The sequence below is a fragment of the Armigeres subalbatus genome, unplaced genomic scaffold, assembly GCF_024139115.2.
Source record: "Armigeres subalbatus isolate Guangzhou_Male unplaced genomic scaffold, GZ_Asu_2 Contig1826, whole genome shotgun sequence".
Classification (NCBI taxonomy): Eukaryota; Metazoa; Arthropoda; class Insecta; order Diptera; family Culicidae; genus Armigeres; species Armigeres subalbatus.
Genome location: NW_026942646.1, coordinates 79060 through 97512, shown reverse-complemented (window position 1 = coordinate 97512; position 18453 = coordinate 79060). Strand labels below are relative to the sequence as shown.

Below are 18453 nucleotides of genomic sequence, written 5' to 3'. Positions count from 1 at the left end.
CGTCTAGGTCATGGTCTACCAAAGTAGATAGCTTGAGGATGTGATTCGAATGAAAGAAGGATTCATGGAAATAATATGCTAAAATCTGGGTTACAAACTGATAGTCAGAAATTAAGTGCTCGGAATAAAAAGGTACCAAATTAACCTGGTTCGTAGCAACAGTAGAAAGATGGGGAACTATACTATCATGCAGGAAATAGCTTGCGGTTAATTTTCTCCAAACAGGCGATTCTTTTCAGACATGGATCAAAGAAACATCTATGCGGCAAGATAATATTTAATGAATATTTTAATAAGACCTATAATGGTGGCTTTCTGAATACGACGGGACAACAATATGGTTGTTAAAATTGACTCCTGCTAGTCTTGGCCGGGGGCCTTTCATAAACTACCTAACGCTGTTGGGGGAGGGAAGGGGTCTATACAAAAGGAAATAAACCTCCCATGCAAAAAGTAGGATGGGGGACCAAAATAGTTTCCTTTTCCTTTAAGTAAAACCATATGAAATTCCTGCTGGAATTATTCCGGATATTTTGTTGGAAGATTTTTTTTTCGGAAATTTTTTAAAGAACGATATTGGAAATCCTAAAGTAATTTTTGTGATAGATGTCTAACGTAAGTGAAGTAATTTTCGAAGGATTCCTAAAAGAATTTCTTAATGTGTTTCTGAAGAAATTCTTAAGTGAAAGTTGAAGAAATTCCTATGTTTCTTTGAATGAATTCCAAGAATTTCTTTTTAGAGGTTCGGGAGGATTTTTTTTAGAAACTACTAATTTGAAAATATCCTTAATTAATTACTGATGCAATTCCTTTAAGAAAGAACATATAGCCTTTACGTATACTTTACGAAAGGCAAAAATTGAAGGAGTTCCTAATTCATTTTCTGCAGGAAATCCTAAGGCAGTTTACAAAGGAATTCATAAAGAAACTCATTAAAAGAATTCTCCTTAAAGAATTTCGGAGGGTTTTCCTGAAGCAATTTCCGTAGATATTCTTAAACACATTTCTGAAGGGTTTTCCGTAGAAATTCCAAAACTTTTATTAGAATTATTCCTGAAGAACTTTCCGAAGGAATTTCTAAATGATTTTCCGAAAAAAATCCTAGATGAAAATCTTGAAGGAATTCCCATAAAAATTCCGAAACATTTTCTGAAGGAAATTTAGAAAGGTTTTTCCGAAAAAAAAATTTAAAAATAAATTGTTATACCGAAAATAAATTGGAAGATTCCTTTGGAAATTCCTGAAAAATTCAAAAAAAGAATTATAAGCAGGGATCGTAATTCTCAATAATTCTCACTAGCAGATAATGCTCGCTGATTTCGCCGAAAAATCGGTTTGCGGGAAAAGAAAAACGGTCTGATGAGAGGTAACCATTTCTCCTTCACTACCAGTGCCACGAAAAGTTGATTTTCTCGTTTTCTCACTCCTTTCTTCCTTTTCGTACCATCACCAATTGCAAAAAGAGTCGTACCATCACCAAAGAGTGGGACAAACAACCTAATCCCTATATGCAGTTGATATGGTGGTACTATGGCTATAGTGACTATATCCTATCGCCCTATCCTATTTTTGTTGATGTTCTAGGTTCGAATCCCGTTACGGTCATAACATTTTTGTAATTACTTACCGAAAATTTTCGCGAAAGGTGATGAAACGAAAAAAGTAATTCATCAAATAGGCACGATTTTTGCTTATCTTCTAGGTTCGCTCTAGAGAAACGAGGGATGAGGGGATTCTTTTAGGAATTTTTTCAGAAATTCCTTTGAAAAATCCTTCTCAGGTTTCTTCAGGAATACCTTCGGAAATTTCTTTAGAATATATTTTCGGAAATCTGCTAGTACCTTCTCCAGAAAATCCCTTCGGAAACTCTAGGAAGAAATTCTTGGAATACCTTCGCAATTTCCCCGCAATTCCTTCGTTCATTCCTCCAATTTATTTTGGCAAATCTTCTAGAAATTCCTTTAAATCTTCGGAGATTCGTTTTGGAATTCCTTCGGAATTTCCCTTTAGCATTCTTTCGGGAAGTTCGGAAAATCCTTCAGAAATTCTTTTAGGGATATTTAGAAATTTCATTTGGAAATTTCTTCGAGAATCCTTTTGAATTTCCGTGAGAAACTCCTAAGAAAACTGCATTAGGATTTCCTATTTTATTGCTTAATAATTTTTCGGAAAAAATCCTCACAGAAAAAAATAGTGAAAACTAATCAGCGCTTAAAAATATAGACGCGGAAAATTACACTGTTTTGAGCATAAATGAATCTTTTCCATCAATTTCGCCCTAAATGTATGCAATTTTATGCAAGCAAATCGGTTGAGGATAAGGGCCCGACAAATGAGTGACACTTTTGCTACATTTTAATACGTGGGTGCGCACAGACACACACTCATACACGCACACACACAAACACACACGGGCTGCGAAATGATGAGTTGACATCTGGGAAAGAGCGACCTACACAGCTCTGGTCCTCATAAGTTCCAATCTCACGCTTCCACGGGTCTTCCGATGACAGCTAAGGGTTTTGTACTTAGCTGGTAGTGCAGCCTGGGCACTGTTGACCTTCTGACATCAGCTAGAGTGAGGGGGTGCGACCAAAGGGATCATCCCTAACGCCTAATCCCAAGGCGTTAAGCGACCCGTGTCGAGGGGATGCATGGCCAGAGGGGTGAAATAATGAGCTAGGCCTTTAACGGAGCCTGTGGGATACCTGGGCACCCTCCACAGTAATTGTCTCTTATCGCGTCATGCTGGGCTCTGCCGTGGTGGACCTCTTTTCCCGAGCAACTCGTGGGACCAAAATGGAAAACCAAGTCAATTCTTCAATTAGTGGTAGTAGTGTAAGCGACAAGCCCTTCGCAAGAGGTGGGTTGTTCAGGTCTCCGCCTAAGAGGCCAGAGGCAATAGTCGGCAGCTCGGTGCGCAGCGCCAGCGTGGGTCACTTAACCATCTCCCATGCTACGCCGGTAGAGGTTATGGACAGCCCATGGCTTGTGAAGGCGATGAACCGCAGACGCGATGGGCTTTCGGCCTTCGAGGAGGCGACGGAACAGCTGGACGCCATCATCGACTTTGCGTCATCGAAGCATAATATCAGTAAAAACCTCAAGAGGAGCTTGCTGAAACTTCGAAAGTCGATGTTGGACGCCAAGCTGGAGAGGACGGTCGGGACGGCCAAGTGTAAACCCATGAAATCCGTGGAGTCGAGGTCTACCCAGACTGAGGCCCAAGGATTCGCGGGCACGTCGGGGGTGACTGCTCCAACGGAGCAGACACTAAAACGGGACCTGGACCCTGGTCAAGAACAAGAGGAAACCGAAGACGTCAAGGGCCGAAAAGAAGGCCCAGGCGAATGAGGGTAGCAAGAAGTCTAGGGTAGGCGCCAATCGCTCCAGGAGCGAAGCCCTAGTCATCAAGACGGACGAGGCTAAGTACTCGGACGTCTTGAAGGCGATGAGGAGTGACGTTAAGCTCGGTGAACTCGGCGTCGACGTTCGTCGAATAAGACGTACCCGGACGGGCGAAATGATCCTCCAGCTGAAGCGGGGCGTCTCGCCGCCTACAAGAAGTTGGCGGAGGAAGCCCTAGGCCAGATGGTCAAGGTGAGGGCACTCACGACGGAGGTGAATCTAAGGCGACAGTGTGGAGACGCCCACCGAAGCCGTTCGGCTACGGAAAGGTCCAGAAGGGACAAGGTAGCATTGGTTCGGCTATCTGCAGCGGATGCCTCCAAGGTAGTCAAGTTAGGGAGCGTCAAAGTGGGATGGTCGGTGTGCCCTGTGGGCATATACGAGCAACACGAAGTTTGCTTCAAGTGCTTGGAACCGGGGCACAAGCAATGGGACTGCAAAGGCCCTGACAGAAGCAATCTCTGTCGACGCTGCAGATTGGAGGGACATAAGGCACAATGCTGCACGAACCTTCTAAATTGTTTGATTTGTTCCAGCAAAGCTGTGAACAGCAAGCACCCCATGGGGGGTTCGAAGTGCCCGGCGTTTAAGCGTGCCGCAAACGGCAGGTAACGCAGCTGGCTTGCTCGGCCTCGCCCGAGTGTTTGGTGTACGCAGGTTTAAAGGAAACGGCGAAACACGTGTTGTTCGTGTGCCTACGTATTCGCGGAATGCGTGACCACATGCTTGCCACATGTGGTCTGGACACTACGGCTATCGTCCAAATTGTCTCGAAGCTACACAGAAGGTAGTTCAGGCGCACACAAGAGGTGGTCCAAAGGTTCGGAGTCGGCTTCATGGGTCATACCGGTGGTCATGCCCTGTGGTCGAACTCGATCCTCTTATCGAACAAGTGGCCGCGCGAAAAACAACGTGGTATCGTCGCTTTTGCGGCGTCGGTCAACCGAGCGGATTCCGAGCCCGAGGACGGAAAGGGGTCCTCGTCAAGACTGGGACAGGCGTATGCTGTACCAGTCGTGCAGAGGGAAGCAGGCGTGAAGTCGACCCTTCCCACCTTCCGAGGACATAGGGCGTGGTAAGGCCACCTGGAAAGCCGGCAATGTGCAGGCACGATACCATGATGTTCTTCTAAAAAAGCGAATCACGATGTTCGATGCTGCAAGGACACGCAGTTAACCTCGAGGGTGCGTTGTGCCCCCCTTTGAAGCATTACTTTCCGGTTGTACCGAAGGGACGATGGGCTTAGCGGCAATGGAAACGGTTTAGCGGGTCAGGGAAGCAGTCCTGCCTCCCTCGTTTGCTGTTGGAGGTGGCCCCTAACCTCGCACTTCCTGGACAACCCAGGATGTCTGTTGAGCAGATTCCCCCTCCATTGCTTAGGAAAAAAAAAAACACATACACACAGACATCACCTCAATAACACTATGGGCCTCCGGGCCTTCTATAAAAAGTTTATTTTTGGAGCGATCATATGGCCTTTACGTATACTTAGTATACGAGACAGGCAAAAAATTGGAAGATTCCTTCAAAAAAAATCCTCGAAAATTCAAAGAAGGAATTATAATAATTATCAAGTCAGTCATTCGGAGATTCCTTTACGAACTCTTTTAAGTTTTTTCTTTAGAAATTCTTTTGGAACATCCTTCTGAGGTTCCTTCAGGAACACCTACGGAAATTGTTTTAGGGATATTTTTGGAAATTACTTCAGTCCTTCTCATATTTTTTTAAAGGAATGCCTTTGGAAACTCCTTTAGGAGTTTCTTCGGAAATTGATTGAGGAATTTCTTTGGTTCCTGGACAAGTTAGATTGATTTGTCTCTGAATTATATGACCCTTGCTCAGTTTTCAAATTATTCCCTAGACTTACGGGCTTGCTCTGAAGCCAACATCAAACCACTGAACTGTTTCGCAGGGCGGCTGGCTTGCTTACTGAGTAATTTGGAGGGGCTACACGGAACAACGAATGTAGAAACTGTGGGATTATATTACTAATATTTTTGTGTAATGGATCGCAGTTTATTTCAAGTTAATATGAATTTATTTTATTTGGCTATCGTAGCTTGGATTTTTTTCGGGGTGGTTTTCTTGTTTTCCCGTTGTTCGGTACTGCTCAGGGCAATGGTGAGGCCGTGGGTTACCTTGAACGGTCGAGTTGGCGGCTAGACACTCTCTGGGATACTATCGATGCAGCTTCAGCGTGCCCTTTTTTGACGCAATTGACGGATCACGGATGATACCGTATTGAATACGTTCGGAAGGGTTCTTTCCGGTGGCACGGTACCGGAAATTTTTGATGATTATACCAAGACCCAACACAAACGTTGAATCCGTCAATTGGGCTGCATGAGGTCTCTTCTACAGCGAATTAAACAAACAAAACCCGACTTAATCCACCTACAGTGAACGCAACCCTTCTTACACTTTTGAATGGTTGTGTGTGTCCAGTGCATATTACAATTTCTATGCATATGACCTTCAATTGAATATAAAATAAATCATGCTTTTATCGATTTCAAAATAAAAAAGGGATATTTCTGGAAATTTAACAATTTTTAAAAAATACAAAAAGACTGCAGATTTGATTTGCCCCCTTAATGGCAATATTACAGCCTCTGTTTAAGCCCAAAAGAGTTCAAATCGGGTCATAGACGGCTGAGATATTGGTGTGACAATTCTTCATTAGTAGTTTGAAAATATGTCTCATATTCGTATTTCACAGATATCTCTGAAACCGAATTTCCGATTGCAGAAAAAAATTAATGGGTCCAATGACAAAAACATAGCTTTCGTTTAAAGATAAAATCGCACAAATCGGCCCAAGGACGACTGAGATCTTGATGGGACATATTTTACCAATGTGTGAAGTTGATACGTTTAATGCTTTATGTTCGTATTTCAGAAATATCTCCGGAACCCAATGCCTAATTGCAAAAACAAAATACAATGGGTTCAATGGCATAGTCATAGTTTTCGTTTAAAGATAAAATCATGCAAATTGGTTTACAGACGGCTGAGATATTCATGTGACATTATTTTGTTAGTTTTCTGAAAATACACTTCATGTTCGTATTTCTCACATATCTCTGGAACCAAATGCCGATTGCAAAAAAAAATTAACTTGTACAATGACAAAGTCATAGCTTTCGTTTAGTGTTAGAATCGTGCAAATCGGTTCACGGACGGCTGAGATCTTGATGTGACATTTTTGTAACGTACACACATACGCACACACGCACACACACACATACATACATGTGCTCAGTTCGTCGAGCTGAGATGATTGGTATATACGACTTGGGTCTCCGAGCCTCGGATAAAAAGTCGGGTTTTCAAGCGATCTTTATACCCTTCTTAGAATGTAAGAAGGGTAAAAAGGATCCTATGGTCCGGAATCGTTTTAAACTCCTTCAAAGCATTTTTATTTACATATATTACTGAGACACTATTAGAGACACTCTTACTCACTGCTTAGGTACCTTCACGGGCGCCAATATGCTAATAAGAAAAGCGTTCTTTTCTGTCTCCGGCAAAGAAATAAAAATATCGTGGGTTTTTTAAGCATGTATTAAAAGCACTCTTGAAAGGAATTTATAGCACAGATATAGCACACTTTTATGCCCGGTCATGAAATAAAAATATGTGAAATTGTATCACAGTCAAGAAATGTAAAATAACAACATTGCCAATGACAACAAAATTGTCCTCTCTTGTAAATGTTGGGACAAACTCAACTCGCAATAAGCGTTTGTCCCAAACTGCAACAGAATAGGACAATGATCGCCTGCCGCTCATTTTGAGAAGTAGTCGGTTTCCGATGATGTTTTTGGTTAAATATCAGTTATCATAGCTTAGACATAAACTTAACCATCAGTACACATGATTTGTGTTTGACTTCTGAAATATACAAGTTATCGCAGTTTGAAAAGTTCACACAATTACCTTTCCATGTTTGTTGCAAATAAAATGGAACGCAACAATGTCTTTATCCTCTGCAGATGAGGACAAAGAGTTATCGCTATTTTCTTTTGTCGCTTGTTTTTCGCATTTTTCAACGACAATTACATTCCTTGGTCACAGTAGATCAGCATTACCCATTCAATCCTTCTTGCCCATAACTTTGTTTAGATAATTTTCACATTAATATTTTATACATTAATGATTTTTAACATTACAAATTTTCCCAATGATTGAATAGAAAACCACACAAATGGGGCTTGTGAAACACGATTAATCTGGCACTGATTGATTTACTTTCCGACTGTACAAAATAGAACTAAATATCCGAATCTCGCGAAAGTTCTGTGTTCGATAAAAAAAAAACTTCACGACCGCAGAAAACAGAACAAAACACTAAAGTTTCGCCAAAATTCTGCGGCCAATACGAAACACGATTGATCGCGCACTGATTGATTTACTGCATAAAACAGAATTAATCACCCGGATCTAGCGAAAGTTATGTGTTTGATTGACAGTTTTAGGACCGCACAAAACAGAATTAAACTATCGGATCTCGCGGAATTTCTGCGTCTGAGTCCAATATCTCAAGCTGACATTGCAAGAGCAGCGAGAGATGTACCTAGCAATGTCATTAGCATGGATGTTTTCACCGTTGAAACTGATATGGTTGTCTCGGCGATAGATAGGATAGGCAACATGGCTTCTTTCTGGGTCGATCCGTAGAAACGAATCTAGTCAGTTTTACATCATATTGTATGGATAATATGCGCAAAAAGCTCCAAGTCGATGCCGTGTATACTGATCTACAAGCAGCATTCGATAAAGTGAATCACGACATACTGCTTGCAAAACTTGAAAAAATGGGATGCTCTACAACATTCTGCAACTGGCTTCGATCATATCTAGTGCAACGTCAAGTGACCGTCATCATTGGAGATCACTCATCCCACTGTTTTTCGAACGAGTACGGAGTCCCCCAAGGAAGTCTGTCTATTGTTTTTTTTCGCTCTTCGTGATTGACGTAACTTTTATCCTGCAGCGTGCAGGCCTGCTGTTGATGTTTGCAGACGATCTCAAATTATACCTCGTTATTCGAAATTTGGCGGACTGCCAAGAATTGCAGAAGCTCTTGGATTTATTCAAATCTTGATGTGATCGTAATATGATGGTCCTGGCTGTTTCAAAGTGCTACGCAGTAAGCTTTCATCGCACTGCCGAAACCGTGGTTTCCGATTATAGTATCGCAGGTACAACTTTACAACGTGTGGATCATGTTAAACATCTAGGCGTGTTGTATGATAGGCTAACTTTCAGTCGTCATTTTCCAACTACGATCGACAAAGCGAATCGCCAACTTGGTTTTATTTTTAAAATCTCAAATGATTTCCGCGATCCTTTATGCAACAAAGCCTTATACTGCTCATTGGTATACTCTCAACTCGAATTTGCTTCTGCTGTCTGGAATCCATATCAAGCTGTTTGGACTGTTCGATTTGAAGCTGTGCAACGCAAATTCGTACGATATGCCCTGCGCCATCTCTCATGGACGGACCCGCTGAATTTACCACCGTATGCTGATCGCTGTCGGTCGGTAGAGAGGACTTTCCCCGTCCCATAATCGGTAGAGAGAGCCTTCACTCCGCTACCAATAACAACGGCCAACGGCTAGTAAACTTCGCTGCTGCCAGAGGGATGGCCATCAGTAGCACCTACTTTGCACGAAAGAATATCCGAAAGCACACCTGGAGACGGAGACACTCAAACGGTGAAACTTGCAACCAGATAGACCATGTTCTGGTGGATGGGCGCCGAGATTCAGAGGACCGAACATTGATTCTGATCACTACCTCGTTGACAGTAAAATTCGATCACGGTTGTCAACTGTATCGAACGAAAGATCACAGCGAACGATGCGTTACAATATCCAGCGATTGTCGGCGGAAGGAGTATCGGCTGAGTACCGCAAGAAGCTCGACGAACGGATAAGTGCAATCACCGATAGCGACAACATCAACGATCTATGGGAGTAGATCCATGGAGCGGTGAGCACAACAGCACGAGAAGTGGTAGGCACTGCACAGAGGCGACCCAGGGCGGGTTGGTTCGATGTGGAGTGTCAGAACGTTGCCAGTGGAGAAGAACGTTGCCAGTAGCCGGATGTTGATGTCGGGTACCCGATGGAATAGAGATCGGTACAAGGAAGCAAGAAAAGTCGAAAAACGAACCCACCTCAGGGAGAAGAAAGAGTACGAAAAACAAGTTATTAGTGAGGCGCAGGAAAAAATGGAGCAGAACGATATGCGGAGGTTTTATGAGTCTGTCAATGACGTGCGGAGAAAGACAGCGCCATCTTCCGTCATGTGCAACGACAAACAAGGGAATTTGCTGACAGACAAAACCGAAGTGGCTGCCAGGTGGGAGCAACACTTCGAGACTTTGTTGAATAGTGGAAATGACGGTGCATCGGTGAACAGAATAAATATTAGCGACGATGGACAAGCTGTGAAGTCACCTACACTAGATGAGGTTAAAAAGCTGTTAAAGAGCTGAAAAACAATAAGGCTGCAGGGAAGGACCAGCTCCCGGCTGAACTTTTCAAACATGACAATTCGGCGTACAAAATTATGTCCCGTATTCTGTTCAACAGATTGAGGCCGATTGAAGAGTCCTTTGTCGGCGAATATCAAGCAGGTTTTCGTGAGGGTCGATCAACGACGGATCAAATGTTCACCCTGAGACAAATCCTTGATAAATTCCAGGAGTACAACTTGCAGACACATCATCTGTTTATTGATTTCAAGGCGGTGTACGATTCAGTGAAACGGAATGAATTATGGCAAATTATGCTTGAACATGGTTTTCCGGCGAACTGATACGGCTGATTCGTATAACGTTGGACGGATCGAAATCAAGTGTAAGGGTTGCGGATGAAATATCGACGTCATTTGTTACTTTAGATGGGTTGAAGCAGGGTGATGCACTCTCGAATCTACTGTTCAATATAGCGCTCGATGGAGCGGTTAGAAGAGCTGGTGTGCAAAGAAGCGGTACCATTATCACAAGATCGCATATGCTCCTGGGATTTGCGGACGATATCGATATTATCGGGATTGATCGCCGTGCCGTGGAAGAGGCTTTTGTGCCTTTTAAGAGGGAGACAGCGAGGATTTGACTCACGATCAATACCAGCAAAACGAAGTACATGGTCGCTGGCAATCAACGTGGGTTCATTAGTGGTGGTGGTAATGAAATGGTGCTGGATGGTGAAACATTTTAAGTGGTGGAAGAATTTGCGTATCTTGGAACATTAGTGACGTGCGATAATGATGTTACCCGCGAGGTGAAAAGACGTATTACAGCTGCAAATAGGGCTTATTACGGACTTCGTAACCAGCTTAAGTCCCGTAGTCTGCAAACGAAAACAAAACTCGGGCTGTATACTACTCTGATTCTTCCGGTGGCTTTATACGGCCATGAAACATGGACGTTAAAGGAGGCTGATCACGTTGTTCGTATGTCGGAAGAACGTCAAGCGAAGATAATATTTAGTAAAGAACCCGGAAGAGGCCGCAGGCTTCGTGGAAGGCCGCGTACACGATGGCTTTTTGCAGTTGAAGAGGACCTGAGGGCGCTCAATGTTCAGGACGACTGGAAGCGATTGGCCCAGGATCGAGTCCAGTGGAGAAGGATACTCAATTCGGCGTAGGTTCATCGAAGAGCTGTAGCCCATCAAGTACGCTGATCGCTGTAGTCTGCTGGGGCTAGATACTCTTGATAAGCGGAGAAACGAGATTTGCTCGAGATTTGCTCTTCGAAGAAAGGCATAACACCAATTATACTGCCAATAGCTGCTTTGTCGCTATGATCCGCCATTTCAAAGAGGTGTCGAACCAATTCGACTTCAAAATCAGTTCATCCGCGTTTCGTTAACGGCTAAACAGATATTTTATCAACTGAACTTTAGTTTTAAGTTTTCATGTAGACGACACAGTCAGATGAAATAAGCAAAATAAATAAATAAATAAATACGAAACACGATTGACTCAATGCAGAGGAGTTTCCCTTGGAAATTGAAAAGAAATTCAAAGTGAGCGGTTGTTTCTTTGAATTTTAACTCGTACTCTCGGGACGTCCTGGGGCCTGTAGTATAATCGAAATTTTACTAATAATATTAGTAGAGTAGCTTGTAACTTGTATTTTTCTGTTGCATAATGAATCTACAAGTATGAATTTACAAGACTAATATTACAAGTAAACCGCACTAATAATATTAGTGGAATTTACAAGTAACTGTTGCATAAAGAAAATACAAGTACAAATTATTAGCGTTGGCTTGTAGTTTCTTTTACAAGTATGAATGGTGCTGTAATTTATTTTACAAGTAGCTTTTATTTTATTATTTTAGCCGTGCAAAGTAATTATGCATCGTTTTATTGTTTTTAACGACTTAACAGAGAAAGAAACTATTATTCTAGTTGCTTCAAATTAACATAATGAAATACTGTGCAATAAGAATAAATTTTTCGTTCCTATATAACACTGAGAATTATCTAATCTAATCTAATCTCATACTTGCGCAGCCAATACTTGAAAGCATCCTGGAAAATGACGGTTTCTAAATTCCGTCATTTTTCTTTTCATACGGCCAGGCCAACTACGCAGTATGTACCGCAGAGATGATTTCTAGATACTGAGCGACTTCAGAATTTTTAAACCCTTAAAGTCGATCCATACCATGAAATCGAGGGGAAATGAAGAAAGCGTGGACCTCCCGTACCAAACGCTTCCAGTAGTATGAATAGTAATCAAATATTATATAATTGAGTTTTTCGTTGGGAGCGAAGCTATTAAAAGTTATGAAAGGCTCCATTCGGCAAGTGATGGTTCACGTCGTGTTCAGAATAAAAAAATAAACAATAGAAGCACTAGCACAATATTAGAAGATCAGACACTTTAATGATACTCCTGTTATTTTTGAAATGCTTTTTCAGACTGCTATCAGAAATCAAGGGGGGTTTAATCCTTGATTCCAATCTAAGAAAAACATTACAAGGACATGAGTATTACTATTTGCGGTCGAGAAGCATCTAGGAAGTTGGAAGGAAGGATTAGTTTAGTATTTACTTAATGACTTACCGACAATTTCATAAGTATTACGGAATTGGAAATTGGGGAAGGTTTCCGTTGGGTCAGGATTTGCCTGTAGCTGGCAATGTGACCGTGGTAGATCTTACCCCGTAACACACCACGTAAAGGTGTCTACCCAGCATTACGGGAAGTTCCTATATAACACTGAGATTTATGAAACAAAACTATTCAAAAGTGGGTTGTTTTAGCTCAAATCCGTACTTTGGACCAATGAACCAATTTTGAGTGAAATGAGTTTCCTAACACTAGTTTAACTTAATCCACTCAAAACATATTAACCAAAGCTGAGTTTAGTTTACCCAAAGTTGACTTTATTCATCTCAAAATTGAGAATATATTAATTTACTGAAATTTATAATATTGATTTATTGTAGTATTATTGTATTATAATACTAAACAATCTCATTTAAGACCACGCATATTGCTTTATGTTTAACAACAATCATGGGAAACAAAAGAAAAACGGAAAAACTACCTAAATTTTGAGTAGAATTTATTACGATATTTTGATCAGTTAGTAGTTTGAATTAAAAAGAAATCGTCCAAATTTCATAATCGAATTAGAAGCAAAACCTAAACCCACATAAGTCTCACAATACACGTAAATTAAACCCACAACAAACAAGTCTAGCGGGATTCGATTTGTCATGGAGCATACGTTCGCGTAACTTACAAATCGCCTTAATTAAAACTTAAGTCAATCCCAAAGACCACGTAAAAACGACTCCAGTGTGCATTACATTGGCTTCGTTAAAAATACCAATACCACGAAGCCGGCTTAAACCACGGAATCAATAAATTTACAGAGAGTGTTCCGTGCATACCTATCGCAGTCAAAATATATATTCTATCCACAAATTTGCAAACAAACGTAAACAAATCGTTTACCTCCGCATTGACAGTGAACTGTCGGATGAATTTTGACAGGTAAATGAACCTGAAGGACTTGTAATTTCAACTTTACTAATAATTAGGTTCTGCAGCATGACGTCACGAATGAATTCGGTCCTCGTTAAATGAACTTTTTTGACAGTTCAGTAGTACTATCCACTGACTCCGACGAGGACTCCGACAAGGTACGACTTCCTGATTGGTTGGCTGCCCCCGAGTCCAACGCGAAGTACTACTAATCAGTCATCAGTTTGAGGTTAGATACAGACGCTGCAGAACCTAATACAAGTACTAATATTATTAGTTGGTAAAACATTATTATGCGACGCAAATTACAAGTACTTGTAATTTGTTAACTTGTAACTTGTAACTTGTAGCTAATATTATTAGTCTGATTATGCTACAGGGCCCTGGTTGTGAATGGCTTTAGGCAAGAAGATTCACGCTTCGATTGTGTGCTGCTCAATACCTTGGTGTTCGTATTAATAGCCTTTAGCAAAACAATAATGTTTGTTTTATATAAATCTGAAAAACAAATGAATGAATAGCTACTAACTTGATTGTAGGTGATACTGAATACCTAGTAGATTATGTAAATAATATGAATTGTGGAATCAAGGGACAAAGCTACACCATGCCAATGTTGTCAATTTTGTATGAAAATCGGCCTTTGCTGGTCTCCATGGCTCCCTTTCACTCTATCGCTTCATTCACGCCCTAGCTTTCAATCTGTTGATTTTCAATTATCTTTCGATTATCTACTCCCTCAAACATTAATTATTTGATAAATCTCCCGCACGTCTAACACAAGTTTATTTTTTCCCATATTTTTTAAATCATTGATAGGATGATGATTTGGACATAAAGTACAACCATATCGCAGCGCTAAATTTTAGAGTTGAACAACAACCCCACTTACATAACCACATCAGTGCCACTTTGTACAGAAGGCTGATGATATTGTTCGCATCCACCACGCCGCATCCAACTGAATCCGGATGATGAAACATTACAATAATCCACGCTCATGTTGTTGGCATCGTGTCGTGGTCGACGCAAAGTACATCGAACCTCCGATCGAGTTGAACCGCAAGCAAGCTGTCACAGTGGTGAGGCTGATGGCCAACCTCATGATGATCGTTATTAGAGCTGACAATGATGATGATGGAACGAAATCAATTTGCTCTTTTATGATCTCAAAGTATGCGCTCAACGCATGCGCTTATTACGGAAGATAAGACTTTCACCTTCATTCGTTCCATTAATGGATCGATTGGTGGTGTGTTTGATATGTTCCGATCAAACAGTAGTCAAGTCGTGGTGGTCTTTGCGGGGGGTGCATTGTGTCTCGTGATGGTTAACCGCCAGTAATCATCTTGCTGCCACCGCAGATAAAAGATCATTTACCTCCGGTGCGGAAGACAGAGCCAAACTTCCCTACCGGTGCGCTCGAAAGTGCCATTTGCGCCAGGTTATGTTGAGTGTGTTTCTGATGCAGATGTCATTATCCAATTACGATGACTCGAAGGTGGAAGACGACTTGTCGCCGATGGTGTTTGCCTTTCGTATCCACACCGTGGACCCGGTTTCCGTTCGTTGAGCTTTTCATGCTTGGTAAAAGCGCCTTCCATCAATGGCAATAATGGGACCGGGTGTGATTATGCAAAAAAATGTAACGTACTGCCTCGGGATGGAAAAACGTGTCGAACGAAAACAGAAACCATTAACGCGACCAGGTGGAAGTGTTTTGCAATCGCATCGTTGAATCTAATATGGGCTCTGGTTTACGGTTGCGGAACATCCGGCATCAAGCTCATGCATAACTATTTTGACTTTAAATTTTGTTACAAGTTTGATTGATTACCAATTACCATTACGGTTACAAGCATCCAAAACTCGGGGTACAATTGATTGGGCTGCGCACTCATATAGTGTATGAACAATCAAGTACTGCTGCAATCATTATTCAAAATAGTTCATTATCTATGATTTGTTGAACACTATAGAATGATTAATTTTATCAGTCACATTCCAGTATTTAAATTGTTTGGATTCATCGAGTTAGTTAACTTATTGAGTACTTACTGACGTTGCAATTTTGAGCTGATTACCTGTTCATGAGAATTTCCTTAAATCCAATACCCCTTTTGTATCTATATTTGATTTAAAGAATTAGTTCGATGTATGGATTTATATGAATTGTCTAATTGTTCTAACGCTCTACTACAAATATTGTAGAACTGGTATTCTTATTTGTTTAAATATTTCTGGTCAGGTGTAATTTAAAAAATGTTTAATTTCAAAATTCATGAAAGATACATTGAGAATTGTACAAACAGGATAAGGCAAATAATAAAATAGTTCTTCCAATTTGATTGCTTTATTGGGCAGATAATTCTACACGTTTTTTATTTTCGAAACCCGTTGTTGGCTCCAAACCATTAAGGTCAAATGCAGAATCCCTCCATTATCAGTGGGGAGAATCGTCTGATCTATTTTTTCTAATATAATCATCATTCACTCATTAACAATGCCCGCTCATTCATTTATCCAACTCCACTTTGTTCCATTGCAGATACCCCCGGTCGTGACTCGAAACGAGAGTAATGACTACCATCGGAAACGATAGTAAAAGCAACAACAGCAACATCAGCCACGATTGACCGATCGATCCATGCGCGTCGGAAGATGTGATACAAAGCATCACAAACGCCGAAGAAATGAACGAAAAAGGCATTGACTGCCATTACCGATCACCTCCATTGAAATAGCTCCGAATAGACCGGCGTCCATTCTTTCTTTCACTCAGCAAAACACTTCCTATTTTTCTTACGAAACCATCCCGCCTTCTGGGACCAGACATCTAACCATGCGGAGAAATGTGCAGAATGGGGTGGTCCCCTTTCGATTAAGACCCTGTCGAAGTGACCGCGGCAAACCCAATAGAACATTGGCTTCGACGGTTGTTGGGCTTCTGACGGTTGGATTACTCCTTGTGACCACGTATCCCGTTCAGGGAGGCATCATTGTTAAGCGACAGGCCGAAGATCCTACCACCACTTCAAATCCGATCGACGATTCCGATCAATTCACTCCGGATCCCACCACTCGATCGGTGGAATTCGAATCCAATGAAGCGTCAACACCTCATGCCATAGAGTTCGGTTACGATATTGAAAAGAATGCATCTTCAGAACTGGGCACGGTGGCCGAGCTGAATCAGGCAGCAGTCGAAACAACGGAACCAACCGAGATTGCACCGGCGTCGATGACTGTTGCACCATCGATTGCAGCCCCGAAGGCTCCTCCCACCAGACCGGATGCCCCAACAACCGTCGTAGCCCCTACAAGAGGTGCTAGTCCTTCTTCCACTGAACCCGCTGGGCAGACGCTCGCTCGTCACAGTTGGGTAGCGCAAGCGGCTGCAACGGAAATCTCTGCAGAAGAAGTTGAAAAGGACGATTCTCGAGAGGTAACGACAGAAGAGCCTCTCAGTGAAACCACCACCGTCGCCAGTGCAACTGAAGAATTCGAAATTTTAGATAGTCGACCAGTTGTGGAGGAACAGAAAGATGATACCAGTAAACTACGGTTTGAACTCGATAGGTGAGTTAATCTTTTCTAATTTCATACCAGACGATTTTTATTTTATTATCGTACTAGAATATTCAAGATACTGTTTCCACAAGCAGGATTATGGATATATGATAGAAACATATTTAGTTTTGTTTAGATAGAAGAACAAAATTCAAATTTTAGCAATTTCAAAAAAAATTGAGTTGAAAGAAGTTTTTTACAAAATGTTCCAATGTAAGGAAAAACTAGGAAAATTATGCCCAAACTCGTGAATTTTATCCCCAAAAAAAAATTTTTTTGGGAGGAGAATTTGATACAATACAATCCCTAAGTTAAACTTAAATATTGCAAGCTTGGCGCAGTATTCAACTCCCATGCAAAAAATATTGTCCCACCAAAATATGTTCCCACCAGTTTTTGCATATATGGATAACGTCTCCACTGCAAGAAAGAGCTTTTTGGAGTGGGAAAAAAGTTCCAAGAATTATGTTTTGGATTGTGCTCTCGCTAATTTCTATACAATTGGACGTGTGAGCATTTGTTTTGGTACTTGAACAAATTTGCACAGTAGTCTATTCTTCGGTGAGAAAAGCAATACCGTGAGTGTACCATATTCTGTGCAATTCGAGCTCTATCTAGAATAAGGGCGAATGTTGCAAGAGAGGATTCTCTTCGTCGACTTCCCCTCATTTGAATTAAAGTGACAAGCAGCGGATTTCGTTGTGTTTTATCACCTCAGAACGATAGAAAACAATGCAAACTTGCATTTTGAGGTGAAAAACTGCAGAAAATTCTCTCTTGCGACATTCGCCCTTTTACCAAATACCTAGCTTGAATTGACCTTTCCCGTAAAAAAAAATATTTGCTCGATCGATTCTTAATTTTATTCAAGGGTAACTTTCCCAAAAACAATTTTTTTGTCGTGTCGTGTTTTTAAAATTCAAAACAAAATCGAAAAAGTGCTGTTTTTCAGGATTGGCCTAACATTTGCCCGATTTTGAACGAACATTGGGTGAATTTTTCAAGCCGGCTCACACGTGCAGCTCTTTTTCGGTTTTTGTTTTCGATTTTTAAATAGTTTGAGGCTTAAAAAATAATGGGTTCCTCGAGAAAGTTGACCTTAAATAAGCCGAGGAATCGATTGAGCGAATGAAAATTTTTGACGGGAAAGGTCAATTCATAATATTTAGAAAGGATCTGTTCACAAATTACGTAACGCTTTTGGGGGGAGGGGGGAGGTCCAACTTGCGTTACACTTTGTTACACTAAAAGGTGGGGGAGGGGGTGGGTACTACCAAATGTTACGCATAACGCGAAAAGAAATTTATTTTAAAGGTTTTTTTTTAAATCACTGATTGAAGTAATTGCTAATATGTTTTGATCAAGACGATGAATACATATCAACCTTTCCTTTTCACTACCCATAATTGTCCCGTGCTAGCCTTAGCTGTTTTTTACTTTTCATCTCAGAGC

General features: G+C 41.2%; 1 protein-coding gene across 3 annotated transcripts in view; it reads left to right on the top strand.

Annotated features, from left to right (window-relative positions):
* LOC134203376 (mucin-2-like) overlaps positions 1-18453 on the top strand; it is a 208486-nt gene that overhangs the window by 139523 nt on the left and 50510 nt on the right. For all 3 annotated transcript variants that reach the window (XM_062678246.1, XM_062678244.1, XM_062678245.1), the window contains exon 2: positions 15980-17010. In XM_062678246.1, the coding sequence (XP_062534230.1) occupies positions 16274-17010 (737 nt within the window). In that variant the 5' untranslated portion in view covers positions 15980-16273. The remainder of the gene's footprint in view (positions 1-15979; positions 17011-18453) is intronic.